Raw genomic sequence first — 14062 nt, forward strand, 5'->3', positions numbered from 1 at the left:
TAATTACTGTGTTAAAAAATTGTCCTGGATTACTATTGCATGAAGCCAAATTGACAATTATAAACTTTTACAATTTCCTTATCCTTTCCACAAACACCTTTACTTACTGTACAATAACATAACATGTTTGAAAAGTGTTATAATTTGATCATAGACAGCCGAGCACCTATGTCTATGTATAACTAATATGTAAGGCTAAACTTGTTTACTGTACAGTATAAAATTTGAAAAGTAAACCTTTCCAGTACACTACCTGAGGCAATTCATTCATTAAATAGTAGAATCCATGATTTTCTTTTCCTAACAAGGCAGAAGAAGGAAGTCGCACATCATCAAAGAAGAGTTCAGCTGTATCCTGCAAAAGAGTCAGTTTTAAATCATATCCCCATAACCATAATACTGCTTCAAGTTATCCTTATGACAAAACTTTTTATATGCAGAAAGCAGGCAATGGGAAAGAACAAAAAACAGTTTTAATCAATCTTAACTCAAAATAAAGGAACAGTATAATGATTTAAATATCTCTAATTACATGATATAATGAGTTGGTAGACATGCACTAAACTACAGCATGGATTTTCTTTAATCAATACTTATAACGCCCCCAATATATGAACATAAAAATTAACGTAAAGCAAAGAATGAGGCACAAAATGTGCTCAAGTTTGTAAGCAAATACAATTTGTGAAATTCTACATATTAGATAGAGGAAATATGGGTGTGTGATTTAGTGTCCAATCCTTTAAAAAGTACAACCCATGTGGTATAATTACGTGCATAATAGGATTATGTATTCATTGCCTAACACTCATTGATACAAAAAAAAATTGTGTGAATGAAATGTGTAAAGTGTGCAACATGAAAGGAAGAACAGCAATAATCTTTAAATATATATCTTTTAACAACGCCCATCTGTACCGTATGAATTAAAGAGTAAATTTTACAGGTAACAGTTCCTTCTTTTTGTATGAATACTGTTAAAGTTGTACAGTGCCATGCATCCCTCTCTCAAATGTATACTGTATTATACAACGTACACCACTTGTGGTCGCATTTCATTAAACAATAGTTACTATCACTGATAGTTTACAAAGTTGCAAAAGCTATTCTAATTATCTCATACCTAAAAATTGATAACAAACTACTGTACCTTCTTCTTATTTTTGAATCCCACATTCAAGAAAAATTCAATAGTCTTTTTTATATAATCATGATTATGACTACGTTCAAAATATAATGTAAAGTACTAAACACGTGTAAATTGACCCTAAAAATATTTCTTCTTGTAGTGCTTTGCAATAAAATCGGCCCACTGCTCACTACTCATGAGCAACCACGTACAAACAATCAACAGAATTAAGATGCAAAACTAACCTGTGCTTTCATGCCCATTTTTTCCAGTTTTCTTCCTTTTCTGAATCCTGGCATTCCTTCCTCAACAAGAAACAGGGATATTCCATGAGCTGCTGTCTTTGCGCTAGGATTGGTGACAGCAACAACAAGAACAACATCACTCATGTAACCATTAGTTATGAAAGTTTTGGAACCATTAAGAATCCAGTCATCCCCATCCTTCCGTGCATTTGTCCTTACACCCTGCAAATCACTGCAACCAGAAAATATTAAAATAATGTCAATTTGTTCAGGCAGTCATTATAAGATAAAACAAGGGAAACTTGTCCACACCTGAATTTCACAGAAAAAAAAATCATTATGTCTAACAAAATACCAACTTTCAAAGGATAATTTGATTGCATCTCATATTTTCTCCCCCTAAATTCAAAAAATCCCCTAGCAGTGTCACACTTCCTGGTGATAATAATTTTTCTCATGTCAAGACAAATATGAAATAAGTATTTGGAAACTGCAATCTAACCAGCCACAGATCCCCTTCGCCCTTCTTCTCTCTCCAACATTTTAAATAACTTTTTGCCAGTCACAAGGTTCATCTATTCTCAAAATTTTGTAAAATGAAGCCTACATTATAAAACTTTCAAGACATCAAATAGTTACCAAGAATTCAACATAGTTTCTGGCTTAAACTAGACTGCTTTACACACCTTTCAAGTCAAGAGATTCATCAAAAAAAGTATCAAATCAAACCAGGTAGAAATCTGACAAACTGAGGTCATTCAAATTTAATTGCATGCACATTTGTTGTTTCAAGATCCAATTCACACACTTCAATATCTTTCATCCTCATCTCTTACGCCTATTGACGCAAAGGGGGACTGTTAGATTTTGCCTGTCTTCTCTATCTTGAGCTTTCAATTCAATACTTCTCCACTCATCATCTCCCACTTCACACTTAATGGTTTTCAGCCATGTAGGCCTGGGTCTTTCAACTCTTCTAGTTCCATGTGGAGCCTAGTTATAAGTTTGGCGAACTAATCTCTCTTGGGGAGTGCGAAGAGCATGCCCAAACCATCTCAATCTACCCCTCACCATGATCTCATCCATACATAGCACTCGAGTAATTAAATGTTATAAATAACCAGGAACTAAATTGTAAGCAAGTCTTTTATATACTGTAATTATACAAAGGAAAAACTATAAACTCATTGGATTTTTTTTAGTTTCTATGCTATCCAGTCATTAGAATAAAGTCTTTAGTTTTGTCAGAATGAACCGAAACCAATAAATAATGCCTACTTTTAGATTAAAAGTAACAGTTTCTAATGATTTAAATTAATATTGTGAAACTCACCTTCCTGCACCAGGCTCAGTCATAGCAATGGCACCAATCTTGCGGCCAGCCACCATGTCAGGAATTAGCCTATCAATTTGGTCTTTAGTGCCATAATGTGTTATGTATGGCATAACAATTTGTGAATGAAGGGCAAAGCCTGGACCAGAGCAATTAACGTATGACCTGGAAGAAGAATTTTGTGGATGAGAAAAAAATTAATGGTCTACACAGATCCTTTTTAATTTAAGTATCCCTATACTTTTCTGAAAACATAAACATAAAAGTTATCCAGTATCCTTTGAAGTTAATTCTTATTATAAACAGTACAGTACAGTACTGTATTTCATAATCTTATCCTGATTAAGTCTGCCAAGAAAAATCTTTAGGAGGAAGGTCTCCCCTACATAATTGCTAGAAATCATAATCATAAGTTTAGTAAAATTTCATTTATTTTCATTATCAGTGTGATGGACTTAATAATCAACACTGAAATATAAAGAAATTACACAAAAACAACTTTTACTTTTTTCAATAAAAGGACGATGAAACATATGGAAACACAAAAGGGAATTTATCATAAAGTATGAAATTGTCAATAAAGAGGAAACAAAAAGTGAAAACTACATTATGCTTTTTGGATGTGAAATGTGGACAATTGTCAAGATGCTGGTAGAAACTAATAGTTAAAACTTGGGAGTAGAATGTCACGGGTGCTCTAAATGGACGAGTTTCTGAAAAAATGCACAAAGGAAAATGCTGGAAACCATCATAAAAATCAACTTTTAATTTGTGTGTGGGGGTTGGGGAGACAGAAATATAGTGACGAAAAAAAAAAGGCATTGAACTAATGGGGTGACATGTAAAAAAAAAAAAAAAGTATGTGATCACCAATATCCTCAAAGTCAGGATAAATAAAAGACGACTCTGACCTTGGGTCTTTCACCCTTTAAGACTCATAATAACCACATATAAAAACTATGTTCCTGAAAAATCCAGGCTCAACTTCTAAGTAGGCTGGGAATATAAAGCACAAACCTCCCTTTGGGATTCAGGGTGCTGCTTCAGTTAAGTAGTTGGCCATCCCTTCAATTGGCATTGGCCAGGAGCAGCTCAATTCAATTGGTTTACTAACTGAAACAATTTTCCCCAAAAACTGAACAGCCAAATTTGCTATGAATTTTAGAGTGACCACAGTTGAAACACGTCATATATCATACTTTTCTCAAGGGATTTTGTATAAATGAGAAAAAGTATTCTAGTGCTGTATATTCTATAAACGCAGGCAAATGCTGAAAATTATCTGTCAAGTACAGTAAAACTGTAATTGCAGGGGACCTGCTAACCCACCAGAATATGGCAGAAGAGCTTGACTCTTGAAGAAGCAAATCTAGATACTGTTCGAAAGTAAGGAAGGACACGTTGCAAGAAAAGCGGCTTATAATGGAAAAATTCTCAATTGCCCTAGTCCATGGTCTTACAGAAACTGACCTTCTTGTAAACATAGATTCTGTGAAAAGGATCATGAAGACAAATTATGCCCTCATGATAATGAGGCTCCTTTTAATTGAGATTGAAGACATCAATGGGATGGGCAATTCTTTTCTTAACAATCTAAAGGACCCATTATAGAGCCTGTATCATAATCCATCTTAGCAACTAGCCGTGGTTGATATGACTGTAATGGAAGTTTGCAAAATAAAGAAAATTGATACCCCCATTTAATTTCTTAATCAATGTTTTGATTTAATGCTCTTCTTACCACTGTTTGAGATCATTCGTAGCTGTTGTTGTGGTTAAGGTAATGGCCTAAAAATTCTCAAAATACTTATTACAAGATTTTCACTGAAATTTACATTTAAAATTAATGGCAATGATGTTTTACTAGTTTATTCCAGATAGCTAACAATTTAAAAGTAGCAAAAATATTAACATGAGCGGCCTCCATGTTGATGAAATGCATTTCAAGCAAATATGTGACCACAACTGTTTCATAGTTGTTTTGACTAAACTACAATGTGCCCTGATATTCCTAACCCTACTACAGTAAGACAGCAAATTATCTAGTTATAACTTTTGTTCAGTTTCAAACAGATGCTTTAGACTTCTCACAAAATTTCCTGGAGTGTTGACTTAAGATTTACGAAGAAATGTGTTACTTGTTTCCATTGGAATTGATGTTCTGGTTACTATACTCTATTATAAGCTTATCAAGTTGTGAACCAATATTGTTTGCTTTTTAAAAAAGGAAAAAAGTATACTGTTTTGTACTAAAGGCCTTAGCTAAAAATTACAGCTGGTAATCACTTTGACCCTAAGGTAAAGAAAAAATTATTTATGGTTGATGAACATGAACCGTACTGTTCATAAAAAAAACATTCATAGAAATATCAGCTAAAGATGCAACAACCTGTCCACACCAAAATGTTGATTAAAACTGTAACTCATAGTTTCGTGTTGTTTTCTAACACCAACATTTAACATAACCTACATAAAATTACCTTCAGGATGGAGTTGTAGCATTAAATATCATGAGACCGTCAATCCACACAAGCAATTTCCTAGCATCTATCCATCTGAGGGATGCATAATTTCATAGCCTCAAATATATATCTAAGGTTCACTAACAAGACATACCTCAATAGGCTTGTCCAAGCACCAGAAGTTTCATGAGATCTTTGTGCCTGTTGCTGCACAGGCACAACACCAAGGGATAAGAATTCGGTCACCCAGGACAGACTTATTTTGGCCTCTTCAGGCCAAATATTTCAATAAATGTGCTTACTCAGGCTCACTTCTATTTATTCTCTAAAATGTGACCCTTAAAAGAAAAACTTCATAAGCTCTCCTATCAGTAAGATACACTTCCTTGCAAAGCTCCCAAGTCATCCAAGGCTGCCACCTTCTCAAGTAATTACTTAAGTAAATGCATGGGTGCCCCTGTGGTACTAGGACATACCAACCCATTTGGCAAGAGCAGCAACAAGTAACTCCAGCAGCTTGTTCATTTTGTGTAATTATAAAAATGTCTAAGTGGTTTGCTTGAAGTTTGTATAGTAGATCAGGATAGTAAAGTATTGTACGTTTTTTTCCAAAGTCTTCAAAACTGCACATTTGCTCAGTATGCAGAATTAGATGACTTTTTCAAAAAAATTTTAACCCTCACACTATGAGCAACATATTCCAAGGCACTGTGTTTGATTGAGGAGTGTTATGATGATGGTAGGGACATATAAAAAAAGATATTTTCAAAATAAAATAAATTTTTGAATATACTTCCCCGCTGGTTATATAATGGCTAAAGTCCCTGGACGCCTCGGCAGGAAATTCAAAATCTCGCGCGGCTTAGCGCAGATATGCCAGGTGTACCCTAGCGCCCTTGCGGTACTACAGGTAGAACTATACCCAACCAATTCAGATTTTCCATGCCTCACGGTCTATAGAGGGGAAGAGGGTGGGTTTTAAACTTATATAACCAGCGGGTAAGTATATTCAAAAATTTATTTTATGAAAATATCATTTTTAAATATAAAACTTACCCGCTGGTTATATAATGGCAGATTGACACCCATTGGTGGCGGGTCAGAGACAGCTGCATAATTGGAAATTCACTTAAGAGTTACATAAACAACTTAAGCAGTTCTCACCTGATAAGGAAGCTGACAGCAATGCTCTGCCTCATTCTGTCTGCTATCCTTAGGAGATCCAGCGGTCCACCCAGGGGGCTGATGATCTCTAGGAGCTGTCAAACGGTTCAATAACCTATAACATGGCAGGACCTCAACTAATACCCTTGTTCCGGGCACTCTCTAGGAACAAAATGACCACCTGACTAGATCAAAGATTGCGGAAGAGTGCCGACCAATCTTCACGTACAATCATAAAAAATATATATAACAGTTCCAAGAGAAGAACAAGGGTACTAGGAAATTAGGGAAATGTAGTGGTGGATGTTTCACCTACTACTTCACTCATTACGAGTGATCCCAAAACGTAGACGTCCTCATAAAGAGACTGGATACGGTATAAGTAATGCAAGGCAAATACAGGATTACCCCTTCACAAGGCTGTATACGCGATGCTTTGCAGAGAACAGTTTAGTTTAAAAGTTACAGAAGTTCCTACAGCTCTAACTTCATGAGTCTTTTACTCTTTCGACATCTTATGAGCTGTCACACAACCGTGTGAAAGAACCTTTGTAATTAAAGCCTATACGAGATGATAGTGTGTTTTAGACATAGATAGCGCAGGCTTCTTGACCGTGCACCAAAGAGTCATGAATAGACTCTTAACTTCTTTGGTCCTGTCCCGATAAAACTTCATCATTTTAACTGGGCAAAAAACTCTTCTCAGCCCTTCACAAACCAAATTCGAGAGAATAGTGATCCCGAACGATTTAGGCCATGGATGAGAAGGACGTTTGTTAATGACCAAGAATCCAGGTTGCAAGGCGCCTATGGCTTAACCATTGTGAAGTCCATGTTCTTGCTAAAAGAATGAACTTCACTGACTCTCAACTATGGTAGACTTACTTAGAAAGTCTCCAAAGTTAGGCCTTAAAAAAGAAACCAATTGGAAAGGCTCGGATCTGTCACTACCGCGAAATTCCAGAAACGAACCCTAAATTTCAGGCTGGCGCATCTTGCTGACGCTTCCAAGTCATCTCAAATGATCGGAGAAGATCTATAAGGTCTCTATTTGATAGATCCAATCTTCTGCGTCTGAAGACGGCTGCCCGCATACTACTGTACCCTTTGATGGTCGAGGAGGAAAAAATGTGTTTTCTTCTAAGGTCTAATTAGAAATAGGCCACTTGTGTTGGAGTTACTAAATGAAGAGCCGGCTTTAGCTCTACACCACTCCATAAAACACCCTAATTGGGTTGGAAAACCTTGAGGCAAATGTCCTTTGTACAAGCGCTAGCCTAAGTTGTCTCCTTCGAACAACCCTCTAGATCTTAGGGGTTTTCCAAAATACTGGAGGCAGCTAGACCTAAAGCTTGATGGTTTAAAATAAAGCGTTCGTGATCCTGACACGGGGAAAAGGACTAATGACATGCTTCCAGCATGCACCCAGCATGGTCCCAGCATGAGTCCAGTATGCTTCCAGCATGCTGCCTACGCTCAACATGACGTAAGAGAGAATCAGGATCTAGAACAGCCTCCAAAAACGCGTCCATATCGGTCGTAAGTAACTAATATTAAAGCTAGGCTTGTTGAAAAGAAGCATCAACAACGTGAACCTCATGCTGTGAGGTTAAGACCTGATCGTGTGTAACCCGCGAGTGTTCAACAAACTTAAAGCCAAAGCTTGACGCGAGGGAGCGTTAGCTGCGAGGCCAGAGAGACGCAAAGGAGAGACAATAGTCTGTTTATACTGCTGTGAGAAAAAAGACTTGACTGTATGCGTCTAGCATGCGACCATAATGTCGCATGTGCTTGCATTGCTGTAAGGTGTCAGCGTGCTGTACGCGTTCACCTTGTCGTGTGGATACAGCGCTCTGTATGTGTCCCGCTTGTTGTAAATCTACAGCGTGCTGCGTGGAGGCGACAGCATAGTGTCCGGTCAGTGGCGGAAAGACGTAACTGTTTGCCGAGAGTTGTCCGCGTGTAGCATGCGTCCGCAAGAGAGATAGTCACGTGTCCCACAGACCGCGAAGATGGGACAACTTGTTGAAAGGATCAACTTTGACTGTTAGCGTCCAACATACGACCAGACTGGCGTCTGCGTCTGTGACTGCATGAGGGAGAGACCAGCGAGACGTCTGCCGTAAGAGAGAGACCAGACTGCTACAAGCACCCATTCTAACGCTTCTCGTAACACGAGCATATCTCTGCGAGGAAGCATTACTGAGCATAGGAGAACTATGCTTTCTGACACTAATCGGAAAACCATTTCTTTGGTCTATGGTAGTCCTTAGACTCTTTTAGGAGAAAATCGTAAATGCTAAACACACATGAAATTGACCTCTTTTAGCTCAGACCAAACCTACACTCGCGGGATAGCGTGTGCGCCAACTCAAAACGTGAGCGAAGGCCGGGAGAGAACATCAACTGCAGTCCTGTGAGCGACCTGGGAGAGTCCCTATAACATTTCAAGCGCTCCTTGTGCGCGAACTGAACGTACCCAATGCTGTGAGATACCGTCAAAAGTAGTCGCTAGACCTCAGAAGAAAGTACTAGACATATCCCCAAACTGGGGGAGGAGAAGAAGCGTGAACAGAAGCAAACTGAGCACCTTCTCTCCGGAAGAACTGTGTGTCTTACACGATTCTGGTGCTGACACGTCGCCTTCTTCCGAAAAGAAAAAACTTCCGGCGAATATCAGTTACTGCAGGATAAGTTATTAGAAAACATACGACTCCTGAAAGGTCTTGGACATATTGATTGGTGACTACCAAGTCTAGATTTTGCGTCCTTCGACGAGGACAAAGTCTTTCCTCCCTGAAAGTGCGTCAGATTCCAGAGGAAGAGCTAGGATTGAATGTGACTTGTCTGACTTCCGCTTCTCTCGCGGAAGAAAAAACACACTCGATTGCTTCCTGTTTAAGCATCACAACACGCCTGCTGTGAGGGATAAGTTCTGTTCGCGTGCATACATGACTATTAACTTCCTAGTCTGGTAGACAGGGAAAACGTAGAACGTCATTCTCGTCAGGGAACTGCGTTCTAATAAGCAGAAAAAAGTTACAAGATCCATGATACCATAGCAATGACGAACTGATCGCTTCAAGACATTCCAACTTCGCTCTTTTCAAGATACTATGTCACATGGTTGTGATGTCATAGCTCGACAATCGTAGGCGAAGAAAAGAGCATAACTTCATCATTCCAAAGTGGAGAGGGAACGTCTTGGACTGCATCAACAGTATCGCTCGGCGGAACAAACGTTTATTGCACAAGGTCCGCTAAGTAACTCAGCCTACCGACCTTCCTTCTCCCAGGGGTTGGAACGTAAGGAAGAGGTATAAGGCTAGGGGCAAGGTGAACACGAACAAACAACTCCTCCAGAGCACTGCGCTATGTTTACGAGTCACTAACTAGAGAGGTTTAAAACATAATACATTAAATCATAAAAGATCTGCCCGTGGTGGGAGATATCCTTTTACGTTCTACTCTCATAAAGGCCTTAATGCCCTTCCTGCTGTTGCAGCTGCAGGCGCTGCATCAATCTCTACAGTAAGGTTCGTTCTTTTTCTAAGAATGATTTAATGTTAATTTATTTATTTATTTTCCTATTAATTTACTGGGCCATCATTCCCTAAAGGAGCCCTTTGGGTTAAAGCAGCCTGCTTTCCCAACTAGGGTTGTAGCCTGGCTAGTAAAAAAACTAAAATAAAATAAATAGAGACACCATCAACTCAACTAGTGAAAACTCTGAAGTCGGAAAGAGGAGCAGCAGGTAAAAAATATAAGGGAAACTATTCAGAAAAATTCTCATGAGTTTCTGACAATTATTCCCTTCCTCTTCCAATCTCTATCCTAGGAAGAGAAGTCTTGATTCTTAGGAATCCACTCCTTATGATTCTGAATTCAGACCTCAATGCTTAGAGGTTTTAATTCTAGTTCTCCCAACCAAGAGTTAGCCCAGCAGGCCTTGGTCTGAGAATATAATATCTTTCTAGTCAAGATTTATTTCTTAATATAACGCCTGGAGCAACAATAACTCAACAACACTAGACGGTCATGGTCAGGTAGACATCAAAGTCTATTGTCATAGACCACACTGACGCTGAAGCGTCCACACTGGCGCTGAAAGCGTCCACACTGGCGCTGAAAGCGTCCACACTGGCGCTGAAACGTCCACATTGACGCTGAAACGTCCACATTGACGTGGCGCTTCGCGCCATTCCGTTGACGTTCTGTTCCCGTTGCCGCACCGTTCCGATGACGCTTCGCCGGCTCTGCTGCCTGGCGAACGTCGGTGCGTCTGGATAGACTGATACTAGGCGCTATGAGCGGTCGGTTTGCGTTGAGCAGGTAATCGAAGCATTGCATCCACTTTCTCCCATCGTTGAACATTACGGTTGGTAGGCCGCCTGTGCGACAACGAGTCCTCACCGTTAAAGACACGTCGCCTGTGCGACCGTGTCAAAGACCGGAATCGAGACACCCAACCGCACTGTTAACGGCAGGCTGAAGTGACTGCATAAACGAAGATAGTTGCTGTTTCATGCCTAACAGCAATTTCAAGGATTAACCTAAGGCGAAACGTATTCAGCATTATCTTCGTCGATCCATAGCGCTTGCCACTGTCGAGAGACGACACCCATCAGGTGGAGGCGGCGGCACTAAGTCTGCGCCGCATGAAACGTAACACGCAGAACGAATCTAATTTTGTTTTCAGCTTAGCGCCTGAAGCGCGCGTATGATGTTTGAAAACACTAATACCTCGCTTTAACTATAGCGAGGGTGAGCGTTATGGTGATCGACAGAAAACGCTCGAGAGGACTTCTGATCGCGTCTTAAAAGACTGTAACGCCTGGTTACCCTCTTGATTCCTTTCGCCGTTCGACTTAACTTCTCCCCTGGGTCCGGGAGCTCGACAGAGGTCTAAGGCTAGGATAACGACAGGTCCGAATAGAAGCACTCTCCACTAAATAAAATTCACTGCATAATTCATCACTAAAAAATTTGCACTTTACTCTTTGGTACAGAGATAGTTTCATAATTACCTGAAAACCAAAGTATACGCTCTCTCAAACTAAATGAACTCCGTAGGGAGAGACTTATAATTCTGTCACTGGTTTGAATGGGAATGCAAAAGTACCAAATCCCATATAAATGCAACAAAATATTAAATATCAAATATTACCTTAATAGATATAATATTTACAGTATAAATTAAAATAAACCCTTAAATTAAGGGGTTCCAATATAAGACGAATCATCACTCGCACCATTGGAACCTCTAAAAATAATATACGAACAATTTTAGTATTCCATAAACCACCACGGCCACAACGATACATAGAATCGTGCGCTACATCGATTGTAAAGAATACTGCATCGCATAAAATAAACTGAACTGCAACATCCTTTAATCTCTGACTAAGGAAAAATACTGAAAGGACCAATTAATTGCAAAATAAAATGTTCCTTTTATATATTACAACTTAAAATTTGAGAAGTAAGAAGAATGTACTACAGTATTAAAAAAATCCCTACAATATACTGTAATATCGTAACGATACCGACTACTACGTAACAAAAATAAAGTGAACGCTAGTTAATCTTTGCAAACAGATCGAAGATTATCTAAAGAAAACTATTAAAAGGATAAAATTTTCTCAAAATAATTCTTTTAATTTAATTTATAACTTAATACTTTAAAAGTATATTCACTTATTATTCTTTGTAAAAAAGCAAGACAGACTTTTAGCCTAGGGAAGAGGCTGTGACGTCATCAATGGACGAAATGTTTACAATACGCCCTTATGCTTTTGTGAGGTTTAAAATAGGTTGAATAACCTTCTAATCCCATCTTTTAAGTTATAAATACGTGATCACAAATCAAATAAAACAAATAAGCGAAAGCCCACACTCAAAAACGTTAATACATCACCAAATAACGTACAAAGAGAGTAAGAAAACGAGAGAATTTCCAATAGTACAGCCAGCTATGGCCGGCACGGAAAATCTGAATTGGTTGGGTATAGTTCTACCTGTAGTACCGCGAGGGCGCTAGGGTACACCTGGCATATCTGCGCTAAGCCGCGCGAGATTTTGAATTTCCTGCAGAGGCGTCCAGGGACTTTAGCCATTATATAACCAGTGGTTAAGTTTTATATTTAAAAATGTGATGTAAGTTGATCATAATCATGTAGTGGCTAGGAACAAAGACAAGGAAATTAAGCATAGAAAAGAGCTAGGATTGCACTCTCTAGTATAGAAGAGAACTAGTAACTCTGTAGGAACGACTGGTACTGTTGGAGTAGTAAGATGATATGGAAGAAGGCCAGCACCTAAGGTTGAGATGTCCCTACCTTTACTGACAGACAATTCTATAGAACCTTCATTGATAAGTTATATCGGCAAATGTAGGGAATAGAGTTTACAAAGAGAATTAAGGACAAGACCTTTCAGGTTGGGATTTAATGGATTGTAACGATTGTTAGGTTCTAATGAATTAAAGTGTTTTGCTTCTTGTTGTTCTAGTGGCTGTGGAAAAAACTTTTTTTATTGAGAGTTTGTAGATGCAGGTGCCAAACTTGGCAGTATCAATGATACAATTGATACTATTTTTGCCGTCGACAGACCTGACCCCATTTTACCATTAAACACATTTGGAGGTGGCCATAACACAAGGCCACGTTATAAGACAAGAAAAAATTCCCGACAGGCAGTCCTAAGATCTGCAGACTCATATTTGTTGATGTAAATAGATTACTTTACCAATTGTTAGGACTGAAGATGTGACCGTTAAAGAAAATGGGCTTTGACTTTAGTGTGGTGGCCACAAAGTGCCTATGAATTTAGTGATCACTCAAGGGATGGCTAAACCAGCTTACTATTAGTACTTTTTTAGCCTATTCAATTGACAGGGAAAAGTATTGCAAACTTCAGAAGAGACAAACTGTGAGTCAGCTTATTTGAATCCCTAAATATACAGTAATTATCAACAACCAGAAGTCAAACTTTGGTAACAGCAAGAAAGAGGACTTACTTTAGAATTGCCACAGATACAACATAACAGAGTAAAGGATTCAACATTAGTTCTTCAATTGAAAAGCTCATCCAATAAATGGTGCCCTAAATAAAATGACTGTCAGCTACCATTTCAAATTGGTGAAATTAATCAACAGTAGAAAGTCTTTCCAACCAACTCACTCATGGATTCAGACAATAGAGAAAAATGTTTCATATGTCCCATAAAAAATGGTGTCAACAATGACATGCTTCAGTAGCGAGAGTAATAAAATCTTACATTAGAAAATAACATTAAAATGGGGTTCAATAGCATCAGCTATACATTTAAAAACTGTAGATGTATTCAGTACTTGTCATGAATTAACTTTTGTATTCCACATATTTGAAAGTTTTGAATTGCTCAAAGAGAATAGTTAAAGTAAAAGTTACCAATTTAGAATTACAGTAGTATTTAATCTTTTCTTTTTAAGTAGTATTTGTTACCAAGGTAAACTTGTGCACTCTGCTGCTTCTCATGAAGCTATACTCTCATCTATCCAACCAAGAAAGGATCAACCAATAAAAGTGAGTATTCAAGAGGTTTTGGAAGGGAAAAACTTTGCTGTTAGTCTACATAAATAGGAATAAAATCTATTTCACTCCCTCTCACAAAGCAGACACCTTGTATCAAGACCAGTCATAAACATGACTTCTGTGAACTTAAGATGTGGCATTGAACTGTGTACTG

General features: G+C 38.4%; 1 protein-coding gene across 3 annotated transcripts in view; it reads right to left on the bottom strand.

The window, feature by feature from the left end:
- The window catches only part of LOC137618082 (long-chain specific acyl-CoA dehydrogenase, mitochondrial-like), a 55022-nt gene that overhangs the window by 12256 nt on the left and 28704 nt on the right, over positions 1-14062 (bottom strand). For all 3 annotated transcript variants that reach the window (XM_068348057.1, XM_068348055.1, XM_068348056.1), the window contains 3 exons: positions 2708-2872; positions 1375-1606; positions 254-355 (listed from right to left, as the gene is read on the bottom strand). In XM_068348057.1, coding sequence (XP_068204158.1) covers positions 254-355; positions 1375-1606; positions 2708-2872 — 499 coding nt within the window. The remainder of the gene's footprint in view (positions 1-253; positions 356-1374; positions 1607-2707; positions 2873-14062) is intronic.

This window comes from Palaemon carinicauda, chromosome 24 (assembly GCF_036898095.1).
Source record: "Palaemon carinicauda isolate YSFRI2023 chromosome 24, ASM3689809v2, whole genome shotgun sequence".
Classification (NCBI taxonomy): Eukaryota; Metazoa; Arthropoda; class Malacostraca; order Decapoda; family Palaemonidae; genus Palaemon; species Palaemon carinicauda.